Source organism: Lobosporangium transversale (assembly GCF_002105155.1).
Source record: "Lobosporangium transversale strain NRRL 3116 chromosome Unknown BCR41scaffold_18, whole genome shotgun sequence".
Lineage (NCBI taxonomy): Eukaryota > Fungi > Mortierellomycota > Mortierellomycetes > Mortierellales > Mortierellaceae > Lobosporangium > Lobosporangium transversale.
The window spans coordinates 523,316-538,421 of record NW_019028996.1 but is presented as its reverse complement, the minus strand read 5'-3'; the positions used below and the strand labels follow the sequence as shown (position 1 = coordinate 538,421).

Below are 15,106 nucleotides of genomic sequence, written 5' to 3'. Positions count from 1 at the left end.
GATTCTTTTATAATTATTATTTATTTTTGTTGTTTTGTCTCTAGAGATCAATGCATTTGTATAAAAAAAGAAAAAAGAAAAAAGTTGATGTTTTTCTTACGAACAAAAATGTTCAACATTTCACCTGCGGATCAAAATATTCAGAAACTATTCTTCATAGTCAATACCAAGTTTGAGTAATGGATGCAATTCTTTTTTCATATTTATTACATAGATAGATATATATATTTTTTTTTATCATGAGGAACTACATGTTTGTCTTTTTCTAGTTCTGAATAAAAGTTTCTTGTTTTAATGCCTTTAAAAGCTGCGTTTTTTAAATCTTTCTTAACATCCGTCTCATTACGACAGCGTCTATCCGGAGTTTTGGAGTAAAATTACTATTCATCGCCCTCGTCCTCCTCATCCGAGTCATGGTTGGCTTTGCTCTTCTTGGATGCGCCTTTTGTTGCTGGCGCCTTGCGTTTAGCGGCTGAAGACTTGGATGTGTCATCATCCACCAGAGATTTGGTCCTGTTCATCTCTCTGGCCCTCGTGCAGCTCTGGCAGAACCAGTCGGTATCGGGCACGGCCTGAAGTCTTGGCACAGTGCACTTGAGATGTGTTCCCGAGTCACACTTATCGCACAATAACATACTTTCCTCATCCTCCGCACTCAAGCACTCAATGCAGTGCTCCTCAACATCTAACACAGGCCACTTGGGCATATCCTGCAGTTTTTCTTGACCGGGTTTGCACAACAAAAGTGTATGGCCCAGACCACAAGATACATCTAGCATGGTCAGACCCTCCAGTGGACGAACTTTATCAGGCTTGGTCGAGGAGCGAGCCTCACCCTCACCATAACCCAGTTCACTATGAAGAGCATTCTGTCCCCAGGCAATTGTGCAGGGCTCTGAAGATGGAAGTAAGAATAAGGTGACATTGCCTCCAGCAATAGCCTTGAACGACCACCCATTAAGGTCATACAATGTGCGAGGATACATCCATGGTGTTCCTCCACCGCCGTCGCCTGTAGTCTTCCACTTGCCCCAAAGCCAAAATTGATTTTGACCTTTTCATATTAAAGCAATCGCGCATTTTATGTGCATATGTATGTCCATGAATGCAATATCGTGGAATTAGGATTCCGATCAAAAGACAAACAATAATAATAACAATAATAATAACAATAATAATAATAATAATAATAATAAGGATTTCGGAGAGAAAATAAAAAAAAACCTACCATCTAAAGCCATGCTGAAGGAGCTTCCAGCAGCAACCCTAGTGGCCCTAGAGATCTTGTTGGAGCCTGCAAAATGCTCGATAGCCACAGGGCTCCACAGGTCTTCCTGCTTTGAGTGCCCAAGACGACCATAGCCTCCAAAGCCCCAACTGTAAACCATGCCGTCTGTCAGTGCAAGACTGTGGTTGTTGCCGCAGGCTATTTGCGTAACAATCTTGTCCTTAAGAGCAGCAACCAGCACTGGCGTTATTGTGTTCCAATAAGCAAGAAATATTGATCGTGAGACAAGGTGGCATAACTCAACGAGCCGAGAAAGTTTAAATGATGCATGATGCAACCATAAGATATATTGGCACAAATATATTTACCTGGAGTGGTTTGAGGGATATGGACAAGGCGATTAGACTGTTGCAAGTACTGGCCGTTGGTTTTGTTTCCGAGCTGATACCCATTGTTGATCATTGATGTAGAATAGTAAGAATAAAGAGGTCATTAGAATATAATGACTCCCAGTAATACATATGGAGGATTTTTTTTTCCTATTTTATATGAGTACAATTAGCTCAAAAAAAAACTTTACCTGACCGTATTCAGGAGATCCGAATGCCCAGAGTTGACCTTTCTCCGACAAAATCATTGTAAACTCGGTACCGCAGGAAACTTTGGAGGCCTTCTCTTTGAGACTGGCAACGTGTACGAATGATGAGTGGTCTTTGTGGTTGGGATTCCCAAGTTGACCCATTTTATTGTCGCCTGCACCATAGACAGATCCATTACTTGCAACTAAAATGGTGTGGTTTCGACCTACAGCTGCATCCACAAATTTGAGATTCACAGTCTTTTTTCCCTGTGTGGCATAGATGGTAGGAACCTTGAGCGGCAAAGGATGAGGGTCTGTGTCACCAACACCGAGTTGACCTTTTTCATTACTTTTTTGTTTTTTTTCGCATCGATAGTATAATCCAAAATGACGTTAATTACAAATTGATGCTGCATTGTTATAGTTAATTCAACAAAAGCGGCTGCAATCCAGAAAAAGATCATTACCGTCCAAGGACCCAGACATCACCGTCATCTAAAAACACAGATATGAAAGACGAAGAAACAGGGGTAAGAAATGTAAAGTATAGAAACAACGTGTATAAAGTAAGACGAGGCCCCTGTACCTGTTAGGAAGACACTGTGAGCAGCACTTGGGCAAGTAGCAATTTTGACAATCCTACAAAAAATATTTTCAAAGTAAAAATAAGGCCAGCGAATCTTGGTTTGTGAATGACTTGATGACCTGAATAACATGTGTGACCATAGAATATAATCAAATAATCACAAAAAAAAATGTACAAGTTTGTAAAACCCTTACTTCAAATCTGTCAATTCACGAATAATATGGAAAGTTTCAAGATGAGGTCTTTTGTTTTCAACAACAAGTTAAAAAAATAAAAAAAAAATAAAAAAAAGACAATTTGATAATGAGAATAGATGTAAATGGGTATTGACCAACTGCTAGAGCAAAGACACATCATTGTGCCTACAAGATCTCGCGCGTTTCGCCGGCTTTAGGCTTACGACCAATCATGTCCCAATCTAAAAGGAGAATCATGTTTTGCCAGCTTGTCAGATTGCTATAGGAGTATATCAGATGCATTCAAGACTTTTAAGCGATAATCCGATACAGATACTTACCGACACCACCAGCAAGGAGTACTTTGCCTAGGAAGAGATGAAGAACCCGAATGGAGACGAGTATAGAAATTGGGTTGGATATTAAATTAGTTTAAAAGAAAGATCAAAAAAGCAAACCAAAAAAAAAAAATAAAAAATAAATAAGCAAAGCGACTCCAGGAACCAGCCAGCCATTGGATGCACAGATGCAGGGCTGCAGATGCTTGGTTCCTTTTTTTGTGTGTGTGTGATTGAGATGGCAGTAAATCAACTGCATTTAGTAAGAAGCTTTGCTATCCTATCTAGGTACAACATGCATTCTCCGATGCTCTAGGAAACAAAATCTTTTTACTCGCGTTGTCCATGTACTTTATTACATTCCACATCCTTACACAAAAGCATGAGGCTATTGGCAGAATATAATAGGATGAATAAGAACAGATGGATGAATACAATATGGAACAGAGCACAGCAAAATTAAGCATAATGCTGTTGTGCGTCCCTTTAAAAATTAAAAAAGAATATTGCTAGTCCATAGCTCATCACATCACTTTAGTCAGACCATTAACAAAACGCTTCATCGGATGGATGCTTTGCTCCTTCTTTAAAGATGGGGAAATAAATTATTCCAAGAAATAGATGAGATGGCAGTGTCGAGTTGGTTGAATGTCAAAAGAGGGAGGATATCTTACCCCAGGTGGGTTTGTCGGCAGAGGGAGAGGCCATGCTTTATATGTTCAAAAATATATATATTTATACTTTATATCTTTTTTTTTTTCTTTCTTTTTCTTCTTCTTCTTCTTTTTTGCTTCTTGTGGAAAGGAGGGAGGGAAGGAGGGTGAAATGGGTTCGCAGAAAAGACGTGTACTTCCTCCCTTTTGTTTCCGTCCTTCAATTGGTCGACAGAGTCAGGACAATAAGGTGTCGGACAAGACATGCGACCATGTATACTTCCTGGCGTGATTTTTTCTGGAAAAGCCACAGTTTAACCAACACTGATAGTTTATGTGGATTGAATGTTCTTGAAGATCATCTAAAGTAGCCTAGGGAAGGACGCGTTTATACCATGTTTAAACAGATTGATCTCCTTCAACTTGGTCGGAATATGCTTTTTTAAGTATGGCTCCGAAATTTTCTTCTGTTAAACACAGATTGGAGATTGACGTTTACGCGTCCTAGGGAAAGGGGGTAGAATGGAACACACATTTCCCATCAATATGCCTACTTGGTTTCACTCTGTATTGACTTGTTGACCAACCCATGGAGCATTAGGGCTTCGTGTCTCTTGAAAGTGGAAAAATGGTAGAAGGAAACGGACAATACAGAGAGTTTGCTAAATATGCAACGATCAACGAGAAAGTTGGTCACTCCTGCTGCGCTGAAGAAAAAAAAAAAAAAAAAAAAAAATCTAGAGGTTAATGATCAAATTGCTCAATCGAGATGCGCAAGCGAAGTTCAAAGAGAGAGAGAAATAGAGGAAAATTAGTCATACTCTGTCATCGAGCAAAAGAAATAAAGAAAAATAGCACAAGTCATGAATTGTCAAGAAGGATGACAATGCGCCTTTCTTTGCTAAAGGGGTTTAGGAGGCTAATAAATAAATAAATCCAATCTTTAGAGGAAAAGGTAGTAATGACGGCGCAGCGATGACAAAGAGATCATCCAGGGATCTCCTTGATACTCGCTGTGTATGTGCATGTCTTTGAAGGTGGGAAAAAAATAAAAAAAGTTAAGGTGAATTCATTCCACCGAGTCTATTTTTTAAAAAAAAAAAAAAAAAAAAAAAAAAAAAAAAATTAGGAAGAAATCGGACTTGCTTCTCCAATTGACTCAGTGAAATAAAATTAAAATTAAAATTAAAATTAAAAACAACAGTAATGGGCAACAGCAACAAGCACAATGCACAATGGCAAATAGACATGTCTAGGCCTATACTACATTACATCGATTGTCTGTTGCTGCTACTGGAACACATACAAGTGTTGAATGGACAGTTGTTTTGAGGATAGGGACCCATTCAAGTATATAAATGCTTGTGTACTCCCTTCTCATAAGAGATGAATTTTTTCTTTCTTTCTTTTCTTCTTTCTTTCTTTCTTTCTTACTTTCTTGTCTAAACTTATTCAGGTACACAACCTCTTTTATTTTCCTTCCTTTCGCCCTTTTATCTGCTCCTTGCTATAACTTTTTTTCTTTTTTTTTCTTTTTCATTTTCTGCAGATTCTCCCCTGTTTTATACAAGATGACTTTCGCCGCCCCTACCAACTTGGTTCCTGCTCAGGAAAACTTGGCTGCCTCTGCCACATCAGAGGTTCCTGCAGTCGCCTCATTCAATGTCAAGGCCGGCCTTGCTCAGATGCTCAAGGTACTAAATCATTCATCCAAATCTACATACTATACAAACGTTCAGATTAATACAGTTACATTAGTTTCAGCTCCAAAAAAAAAAAAAAAAAAAAAGACATGGATATGGATATGGATATGGATATGGATATGGATGTGGATGTGGATGTAGAATTGGACGTAGATATGGACAGAACTCAAGAAATTTAACAAATAGACAAAGAGACAAGTAGACAGACAGACAGACCTGACAAAAGGTTTGACAGGAGCATTAGCTTTTGACCTGCCTTTTGACCCATTACACAATTTACTTTTAACTTCTAGGGAGGTGTAATCATGGACGTTATCAATGTTGAGCAGGCACTTATTGCTGAGGCTGCTGGTGCATGCGCTGTCATGGCTTTGGAGCGTGTCCCTGCTGACATTCGCAAGAACGGTACGCTGTACCTTGTCCACAATAACAATCGCATTCTTGTCCTAAATCACATCATTATTGATCTACTCTTTATGATTCAAGATGGATGTTTAGATCCGATCTTACATTTAAAAAAAAAAATATATTGACTCATTTCTTCCCTCCTTTTTATACCATATGAATAGGTGGTGTGGCTCGTATGTCCGATCCCAAGATGATCCGTGAGATCATCAACGCCGTTTCCATCCCTGTCATGGCAAAAGTCCGTATCGGTCACTTTGTCGAGGCTCAGGTAGATGATCAAGAAAACCCTCTCCCTTTTGTTGTACTCCTGCATGCCTGCATACTGATTCAATTTGTCCTCTTCAATCCAATGATAAAAATTCATATAGATCATTGAGTCCCTTGGCGTTGACTACATTGATGAGTCCGAAGTCTTGACGCCCGCTGATGAGGCCAACCACATCAACAAGCATGAGCACAAAGTACCTTTCGTCTGCGGCGCCAAGAACCTGGGTGAGGCTCTCCGCCGTATCAACGAAGGCGCTGCTATGATTCGAACCAAAGGAGAGGCCGGTACCGGCAACGTTGTCGAGGCTGTCCGCCACTGCCGCACTGTCAAGGCCGATATCCGTAAGGCTCAGTTGATGGATGACTCGGAGTTGTTCACCTATGCTAAGGAAATCCAGGCTCCTTATCATTTGCTCAAGGAAACTGCAAAGTTGGGTCGCTTACCTGTTGTCAACTTTGCTGCTGGTGGTATAGCGACTCCCGCTGATGCTGCTTTGATGATGCAACTCGGATGCGATGGTGTCTTTGTTGGATCTGGAATCTTCAAGTCAGACGATCCGGCTAAGCGTGCCCGTGCCATTGTTCAGGCTGTCACCCACTACAAAGACCCTAAGGTCCTTGCTGAGGTCTCGGAAGATCTCGGTGAAGCAATGGTCGGTATCAACATCTCGGAAATCCCTGAGGATCAACTGTACGCCAAGCGAGGCTGGTAAAATAGACCTTCACTTTAATAGATGGGAAGGCCTGCTCCTAAATGGATGAAGGAGCAAAAAAAGACGACGCGTCCAAAAAAAAAAAAAAAAAAAAAAAAAAAGCACAACTCCTAGGCATTACATTGCATTGTATATCATTAAGAAAGAAAGAAAGAAAGAAAAAAAACTCACGACTTCCATCCATTCTTACTGTTGTTTGTATAGTTTCTCAATCATATTCATCAACAACCTTGTTTCTCTTTTTTTCTTTTATTTATCTTTTCGTAATAAATACAAATTATATATACAAATATACCATAATTTTATTATATCTTTGTGGAGCTACCGTGGGAAGTTTGAATGGGAACACAAAAGCATCACATGATGAAATTCTAATAAGACCACATCAATTCACGTCCTGTTGGTTCTAATTGACTCATGGTATTGTGCCCCATTGCTGCTGAAGTTGCCTTCCACTTTTCTATTCTAATAAAATAGCCTTTTCGGTGCCTAGCAAAGGTTACTACCAATCAAGGGCAAAGCCTCTTGAGAAGCGGGCTGCATTACATTTTCTGACGCCCGATATCTCCAGCTCATTTAAACAAGTTGGGATGGTGAAATCAGTAGGGAATGTCCCTATGCCTGGAGTACCTTGGAGAAAAAACTTTGGCAAAGATACAAGAGTCCAGATGGCGGAATACCCTTCCTATTTCGACGAAGTAGTGGTATTCAAAACAGGCGACAAGTTCTGTATCTTGGAATCATCGAGAATTGCTGAAACGAAGCAAGAGAAGGATATCCAAGATCGTTAGAAGATTGTCTGAGATGTGTGGAGCCATAAAGGTGAGAAACTTTCGTTGACTCGCCAACAATAGCCATATTTGGAGACTTGTTCTTTTTTTTTTTTTTTTTTTTTTTTTTTTTATTCTCTGGAGCGATTTACATATTGTATTAACATTCACAACAAATTATACCCATTCCTGAGTAAAAAGACCCTTACCGAAAATGTTCAGACATCTATAACCTCCAGGAAATCTTTCAAAAGTATCTGACCATTACAGAGATATAAATAAAAGGCTGCCGCCAAGTGGCGAAATAAATTAGTCATTTCATTATCTATGAGAGGTTGCAAATTATAAGAGCCACAAGTGAAAGAGGAAAATAGTCTTCTAAGGAGATCAAGGAAGATTTCGTTTATTGAATTCGGTTCGATTTCACCTTACGTCTTTGCCATTGGTTAGATATCAACTTCACCTGCCATACATTTTAATTCTCAAGAAGCAAATTTGCATTAAAAAAAAAAAAAAAAAAAAAAAAAAGTTGAAAGGATATACATGTATTTACAGAATAAAAATCGCGAAAATGATATCAAGAGATACATGAGAAAAAGAATATAAGAAAATACAACAGACACTCTGTCTAACATATTTCAGCGGATGCACTAAACAAAAATAAAATTTATAACGACATGGGCGTCGCTCCTTTTCCTCCTCCAACAGATACGGCCTGCGGCCGCTCTGGTATCCTCATTGGCCCCATTGACGTTGAGGATGGAGATGGATTAGATGTCGATAGGCCGTGTATACCATTGTTATAATGGGGGCGTTGATGATGTTGTGGCTGTTGGATCAACAATGGAGCCGACTGCTGACGCGAATTTGCATTATTGTGTACAGGCAAAGACTGGTGACGAATGTCCAAGCCTGGGTGATGGCCTTCATCTTGACCATGGTTGCCGCAAAGTGCACTATTATTAGCGTTGACAGAATCCAGATGAGAATCCCCTGCAGCCGCTGCTCCTAGCCCCATCCCCGTCCCTGCTGTAATGTTCGTCTTCTTGCCCTGGGCTCGGACCAAGTTCTCACAGCGTTTCAAAATATCCTTTGAAGACAAATCCATTGACGATTCCAATAAATCTTGATCATTCAAAATTAACGACAGATCCTCGGGGACCTAGGGAAAAAAAAAATAGAAATTTGGGTTGAGGAAACCAATCGATTGATTTCTTTGCAATACTCATCTAGCCTATCTCATTTTTTCTTCACTCACCAAACAGAAATCATCTTGGTTTTCCAAAAGACCCATTACAGCCTCAATTGCTAAAAAGCTTTCATCTTTGATAGGGTCCTTGGATTTAGAATAGAGGATGTTTGGTGTGATCACAGTAGCAAGATTATGGAGATCCATTTTGCTGCCCGTCTCTTCATCCACATGTGAGAATCCTGCCACCCAGCATAAGAAGAGGCAGATCGCCTCCATGCTATCACGGTTAACCTTTGGTAGCAGGCAGCAAGCTAGATGTAATATCAACCTCCGGACTGCTGGATCTTCCACTTCTACCGAGTCATTTTTTAAAAAAAAAAAAAAAAAAAAAAAATGAGATAGCGAAATAGAGCGCACAACCGTTTGCTATTGAAATATCTTTGAAGAATAAGAGGAGGTAAAGAGAATACATACTTTGAGATACTACAAACAGACGATGGAGCTTAAATGTCAACAAAGGATCTGGCAGATCACGCAAAAACTTTTTTAGGAGCGCTGCGACTTGAACTGGGTTATCGTCAGCAAAGTTCACTGATCCTGGATCCTTATCAATGGCCTCACTCAACTCCTTGAGTCTACGGATGTTTCCATTCTTTCTAAACACACCCTCCACTGACATGTCTATTTCATAGTACCATAGAAACCGTATAGAGAGATCTTTACAATTAGTGTTCTCTTGAGCAATTTACTCAAAGCCCATCTCAAGTATGATCATGAAATACGAAAGTCACATATCTGCTTACCCATATTGCGCATAGCCGTAATGCTATCATCAATGAAACTAGGGATACGAATGCGACCAGGACCTGCACCAAGTGACGAATCGACACCGTTACGCTCTACCAACACCTCCAAAGGGACGCCAAACGTTCCCTCGGCTAATACACCAGTATAAAAAAAAAAAAAAAAAAAAAAAAAGTTTACTTACTATCCTTCAGCTTCTCTTTGCACTAATGCTTGCAGAAATCCCATATTTGATTTTGTTCTCATGCGTATCTCTTACCTTTTGTTTTCTTCTTTTCTGTCTTGAGGTTCTTAACAAAGCGGCCCCATAATGTAGGTTTGCGCTGGCCTATGAGATCCAAGAGCTCCTCAAGTGTAAAGTAGTCTGCAACAATCGGCGCCAGGGTCAATACAGCCATGTGTTGGACAATAAACAGCTCAAGCGCGGAAAGCTCGCTCAAGTATTGCCTCTTTCGTTGACGCAATCCATCCGCACTCCTTGGACCACCAGCCAATATCTGAGATTCTTGCCTATTACCTAATCCAGGCACCCTGGATCCATTCGGTGGTCGCTTCAGAGATGTATTAATTCTAAGCTTTTCTGTGAGGCTGGAAAGCGTCATTGGAGCCTTAGGTTTCTGGCCATCCATCTGTTCCCGCTCCTCGGCATCATTAAGGATCTCTGTCTCATCAATGATCTCGAATTCCAAAAGAGCTTCGCTCAACAGATGTGCGTTGCCATCGTGGTCGATGGTATTTTTCCCATGCTGGCCTCCTTGGTCCTCTGGTTTTTTCCGTTGATGCTCAATCAAAGTCTGTCTGCGAGGGAAGCGAGCAGAATTGGAAAGATCCCTGTCAAGGTGAGTTGATTTTACGCGTCTAATATCTCCGAAAGCAATCGCCTCATTTGTCCGACTCCCTTCTGGTGACTGCGTCTTTGATCGTGAATCTTTCCTCGCGAGACCTTGCGATAAAGCACCTGTGGGCGATAATGCTGGAAGTTCGCGTCCTCGATACTCTATTGCGCCCTGCATTCCATCGTCATCTAGGATATCAATGAGGAAAAGCAGGTAGGGTATTAGACGTTTGCAAGAGAAGGGAAAGCGCATGTGCAAAACAAAAGTGTTCGAAAGCAAAGATAATGATTAAAGGCGTCAAAACACATATACCTTTTAGATGCAACAGGTTTTCCAGCCTGATGAGGGCGACTCGCAAAAGAAAGGTGTATTGCTGCAGCTTTGTCACATGTGAAAACCCGATTTGTGCATCCGGGGTCTTGCATTGCTGGCAGAGAACTGCGCCGCCTCGGGTATCAAAAGAAGCCTCTTGATAAACAGGCGCAAGGGATTTAGTGCACCCGGAACAAATCAAACAATTGGGATGCCAGCGATTATGGTGATCAAACGTAAAACACTCGTCCTCGATGGTGATCCTGCATGATAAACACAAATCTGACGTCACCTCCGCATCCATGGCGCCCTTACCATGCATGTTTTGAAGATGTTTATCTCTACTACCGAGCTCTGTCAATTTACTAACAAACCGAGCAATAACTGTTGTCGAATTGTATTGTCGCTCCAGTTTAAAGGCACGAGTTAATGCAATCCTAATCAAGATTTTAAGATAATGAGCGATTCCAGTGACGAGTGAGAGCAACTCTTGGGTCATACCCAACCTTCGTACGCCGCTTTCCTGAGTATAAGAGAGTAAGGAAAAGAAATTGACGATTTTTTTGCAAAGCATCTTGGCCTGCCGACCGTGTTCGAGATCTATTTGAGTTTGGTTGATGTTGGAGGACGCAAAATATATAAATAGAATTAGTATCGCCATCACAGATTTATGAAGTAGCAAACCTGCCATCTTTAGTTTGTAACCGTATTATCCAAATTAGAAGAGAGAAGTGAAGAGATGGATGGACGGACGATCTGCGCTTATTAATACAGATTAGTAACACATTATATAGCTTACCACTTTGATCACCGACCTCTTTCATCTGCGCCTCCAAGTCATCGATCGCGTTAAAAAGGATTTCGACATGGAGAATAAACTTCTCAGCCATCTGGACACCATCATAATATGCGGCATCTGAGACGTGGACTAACATATCTGAAATGCACCCTGCAGAAGATTCTTCAAATCCTGATAGTACTGTCCAGATCTGAAGCACCTTCTCTTCCATTTGCTGCTGAGCACGCTTGAGCTCCTCTGGTGTCTTTTGCTCTAAGCTCGGCCGTCCCCCTGCACTATCCGCAGTTTCGATTTGCCCTTGTACTTGTGGCGTCTGTATTTGATCATCTTCGCCTTGTGGCGCAAATGACAATTTGACATTCCAAAACTATAATTTGTGCACAAACAAAAGAACACAATGGTTTTTTGTTATTGTCATTATTATTGTTATTACTGATATTTTGAATGTTTAGGTTTCTGTAAGGTTGCGTTATTCTAATGAACAAAGACCCAGATCTTTTTTTTTTTTTCCTGTTTTCGGTACCACAAGATGATGCCAGCTATGTCATTCATTGGGCTCTAAAACGAATTCCATAGAACCCAAAAGTAGTAGAATAAAAATATAAGGGAACTAGGGTTGTGCAAAAAATAAAAACAATACTAGGCTCATGGCGATAACAAAATAGAGGAAGCAAACAGTGTCATTGTTCAAAAAACAGGTTGATTAACTATTCCATGTAATCAAGTATCCACTTTGCTTAATGAGATAACTCTGCGCCGTCTGTCTTCAAAGGAAACAAATGAGCGCCCAATGAAGTTGTGAGCTCTGACCATTAAGTGTTGAATGGGGCAGTGAAGGTTGCACATATCAAATCAAATAACAATTAAACAATTAAAACAATTAAAACAATTAAAACAATTAAACAATAGATTGATAAAATAGTGAGTGGATCCAACCAGCCAAGGTTGGGCATACCTTGTGAATCATGTAACATTCTGGATGCCAATGTTCATCTTGACTATTACGGTTAATCTCAACAAACTGTTTCAAAATGGCCGTCCTACATCCCGCACACTTGACAGCATAGTAAATGGAATAATGATAATGGCAATAAACCTTGCCATCATGTTCGTAGTAAGAGTCGCGTGGTCCAAAGACAGTTGGGCAGATGGAACATGTAAAATGCTCAATATGATACTTATTGTCAAGTGCGGTGATATAGCTCCCGCGCAATGCCTCGCCACAGGAATGACAGACTAAGCCTAGACGACGAAAGTAGTCTCGTTCACAAAGCGGATACTGTCTCCCAGTCGGTTCAGTGATTGGAAAGAACTTTGAGGCAACAATCTGGTCACAATCCTAAAAGAGGTAAGGCGCGCATCATTACATTATCACAAAACAGTAACATTAGACATAGGGTTTTAGCGTTTGATGAATGGCTCTTTTTTTTTGTTTTTTGGTCCCTGACATAGTGTTTCTTGGTCATCACAGTAAGGGTGCTGCTACACGAAACACGAAAAAAAAAAAAAAAAAAAAAAAAATAGCAACCGAGGGTAATGTACAGTACGAAGGGGAGACATTGTAGTAAAATGCTTACCAGACATTTGAAGCAGTTCAAATGGTATGTCGCGCCTAATGCACGGACAAAAGACCCTTGCATCTGTAGCTCACATTGGGCACAGGTCTGAACTGGAGGGACGACATCAAGTGGAGGAGGAGAGGATGAGGTTTGGATGGGCTGACTTTGGAGACGGGGTTGATTCGTCTGTTGGGGGAAGGATTGTGAGGCGAGGTCTCGGGAAGAGCCTTGTTGCTGAGGCAACGGCCTCTGTGGCTGTGGATGTGCTTGCTGTGGTGATTCCTGCTGTTGCTGTTCATTTGCAGTGTGAGAGGACAATGCTGCTGCTGTTACTGATGCGTCTTCTGGGGTATTCAAATTCATGTTATATATATTGTTTATAGGTCCTGTGAAGGTTACTGGCAAGGCATTGACATGCCCTGATGAGGAGAGGAATGTATAATGAAGCGAATATGTCAGTGTGCGCGTGAATAAATATGCTTTTTTAGTATTGTCTGTGCTTTCTTTGTCAGACAAATGAGGCTAAAAAAAATAAATAGAAAAAAAGGGCAAGGATGATGGTGCTTCCTTTTTTAAGAAGAAAGAAAGAAAGAAAAGAAGAGAGCAAAGTGTAAAAGAGAAAAGAGAGAGAGAGCCAATTGTAATGACTGTGATAACAGTGGTGAATAGAGAGAAACAAGTAGTAAAAAGAGTAGTGGAGAGGAGAATGGAGGATTGTTTCGATTGAGTCTCCATTCAATTGAAGGAAGGCCAGACAATGAAAAGAAAAACAAGGGCAGAGTTTGAAAAATGTAAAGTGGAGAAAGAGAAAGAGAGAGAAAGAGAGAAAAGAGAAAAAGAAGGAGAGCAAGAGGAGTCAGTAGGTAAGGATGGGTAGTCGATATGAATATGAATATGAATAAGAATATGGATGTATGAATGTGGAGAAACAAATGAGAGTGAGAAAAAGCGAGAAGAGAGAGGAAAGGAAGGGGAAGAAGGACGGTAAGGGCGAGGGGAAGAAGGCAAAAAGGTACAGTCGAAAGATTCATGCTTTTTTATTTCTTTTATTTTTGTTGTTTACAGAAGGGGGCAGTTGCAGTACAGTCGCAATAACGCGCTCTGATTGAAGCAAAAGCGAATGTTCGTGCTCCATCAAGAGAGAACAGGATAACACATCGTTATTGTCTCTTGGACAATCCGTGCCATTCATCTTCATTCAGAGGAAACAAATAATCCATAGTGGATAATGCCACCGTTCTACATGTACCGGCTTACATGTCATTGTCGGCGACCAGAAAAGAAACTAAACAGGTTGGACAAATCCTGCTCAAGCACGTTGAAAGATGTCATATCAGATCCAAAACTGGTGTAGTCAAGTAGGCCTTGGCTGGTATCTTTCCATTTATTAAAAATAAAATTCAATACTAAATATCATGTGTGGTGTTAATGAATGGGAGAAAAAGGGTTTGAATGGAGTGCGCACAGATCGACACCGTGCGTGCTTTTGAGCCACGCGTATCCGTCCACATGTTTTGGTCTGTCCAATAGGCATTTAGTGAAATACACTTTGCGTATTACGCACCACCTCTCACTTTTTTTTTTTTCTTTTTAACCCGAAGGCACATACCGAGCAGGTCGTCTTAACACGGCCTCTCAGAAGCTTGAACAAAAAGATCAAAAAGGTGTTCCTGCAAGAACAAGGCGTCAAAACGAATCTCAAGCTAGGCAGCTCGAATAGATAAAATCTCTTGATCTGTCCATGAGTCTCTTTAGCAGTGTGTAACTTCCCCTGCGTTTCATGTAGTAGCTTCCTCAAGGCTGCCTATCCACACTCGAAATACTGTTCAGCGATCAGGCCCTGCTTCGATCGCGTTTGTTTCATTCAGATCTCTTTAAAAAGAGATCTCACAAGTGCAAGCCTGTCATACCAGCAGCCTCTCGTCTGCACAGCTCACCTGTGCCAGCACTGAGGATTGGAAATAAATACCAACGTCAACAGTAGGGGTCATCGCCCTCTCTTGTACCAGTTTCAAATGAAATCAACCAATACCACTTTTGCCCTCATAGCATTCGAGCTAGCTTTTCTATCCTTAAAGTAAATAATGGGGGAGCTTACTTTGATGTTTTGCAGATCAAGAAGTTTTTTCGGGAAACTATACACGTAATGCTCTATCCTTTTTCCATCCCACATTCCAGCAAC

General features: G+C 40.7%; 3 protein-coding genes across 3 annotated transcripts; 1 reads left to right on the top strand and 2 right to left on the bottom strand.

Annotated features, from left to right (window-relative positions):
* Positions 1 to 240: 240 nt before the first annotated feature.
* BCR41DRAFT_353595 (regulator of chromosome condensation 1/beta-lactamase-inhibitor protein II) lies at positions 241 to 3,758 on the bottom strand. Its single transcript, XM_022024186.1, has 10 exons — positions 3,583 to 3,758; positions 2,912 to 2,938; positions 2,761 to 2,812; positions 2,589 to 2,636; positions 2,395 to 2,447; positions 2,276 to 2,303; positions 1,809 to 2,157; positions 1,597 to 1,669; positions 1,229 to 1,468; positions 241 to 1,054 (listed from the first exon to the last, which is right to left on the bottom strand). The coding sequence occupies exons 1-10, from the start codon at positions 3,614 to 3,616 to the stop codon at positions 381 to 383; spliced, it is 1,578 nt and encodes a 525-aa protein (XP_021881493.1). The 5' UTR covers positions 3,617 to 3,758; the 3' UTR covers positions 241 to 380.
* Positions 3,759 to 4,952: 1,194 nt separating this feature from the next.
* On the top strand, positions 4,953 to 6,726 carry BCR41DRAFT_353594 (vitamin B6 biosynthesis protein). Its single transcript, XM_022024185.1, has 5 exons — positions 4,953 to 5,017; positions 5,111 to 5,255; positions 5,558 to 5,669; positions 5,834 to 5,940; positions 6,041 to 6,726. The coding sequence occupies exons 2-5, from the start codon at positions 5,133 to 5,135 to the stop codon at positions 6,650 to 6,652; spliced, it is 954 nt and encodes a 317-aa protein (XP_021881492.1). The 5' UTR covers positions 4,953 to 5,017; positions 5,111 to 5,132; the 3' UTR covers positions 6,653 to 6,726.
* Positions 6,727 to 8,089: 1,363 nt separating this feature from the next.
* Positions 8,090 to 13,287, bottom strand: BCR41DRAFT_396287 (hypothetical protein; the record flags this gene model as incomplete). Its single annotated transcript, XM_022028792.1, has 9 exons — positions 8,090 to 8,584; positions 8,681 to 8,967; positions 9,089 to 9,295; positions 9,418 to 9,552; positions 9,678 to 10,442; positions 10,567 to 11,166; positions 11,366 to 11,732; positions 12,321 to 12,704; positions 12,943 to 13,287. 9 exons carry the CDS (start codon positions 13,285 to 13,287, stop codon positions 8,090 to 8,092), a joined length of 3,585 nt encoding a protein of 1,194 aa, XP_021881491.1.
* Positions 13,288 to 15,106: the final 1,819 nt, after the last annotated feature.

Excerpts from the sequence above, each read along its gene's own strand:
- BCR41DRAFT_353595 (XM_022024186.1), bottom strand. The coding sequence starts at position 3,616 with ATGGCCTCTCCCTCTGCCGACAAACCCACCTGGG. Across the intron at positions 2,304-2,394 it reads TCACAGTGTCTTCCTAACAG|ATGACGGTGATGTCTGGGTC; the intron begins GTACAGGGGCCT and ends CTGTGTTTTTAG. Across the intron at positions 1,469-1,596 it reads TATCCCTCAAACCACTCCAG|TGCTGGTTGCTGCTCTTAAG; the intron begins GTAAATATATTT and ends CAATAACGCCAG.
- BCR41DRAFT_353594 (XM_022024185.1), top strand. The coding sequence starts at position 5,133 with ATGACTTTCGCCGCCCCTACCAACTTGGTTCCTGCTCAGGAAAACTTG. Across the intron at positions 5,256-5,557 it reads GCCTTGCTCAGATGCTCAAG|GGAGGTGTAATCATGGACGT; the intron begins GTACTAAATCAT and ends TTTAACTTCTAG. Across the intron at positions 5,670-5,833 it reads TGCTGACATTCGCAAGAACG|GTGGTGTGGCTCGTATGTCC; the intron begins GTACGCTGTACC and ends CCATATGAATAG.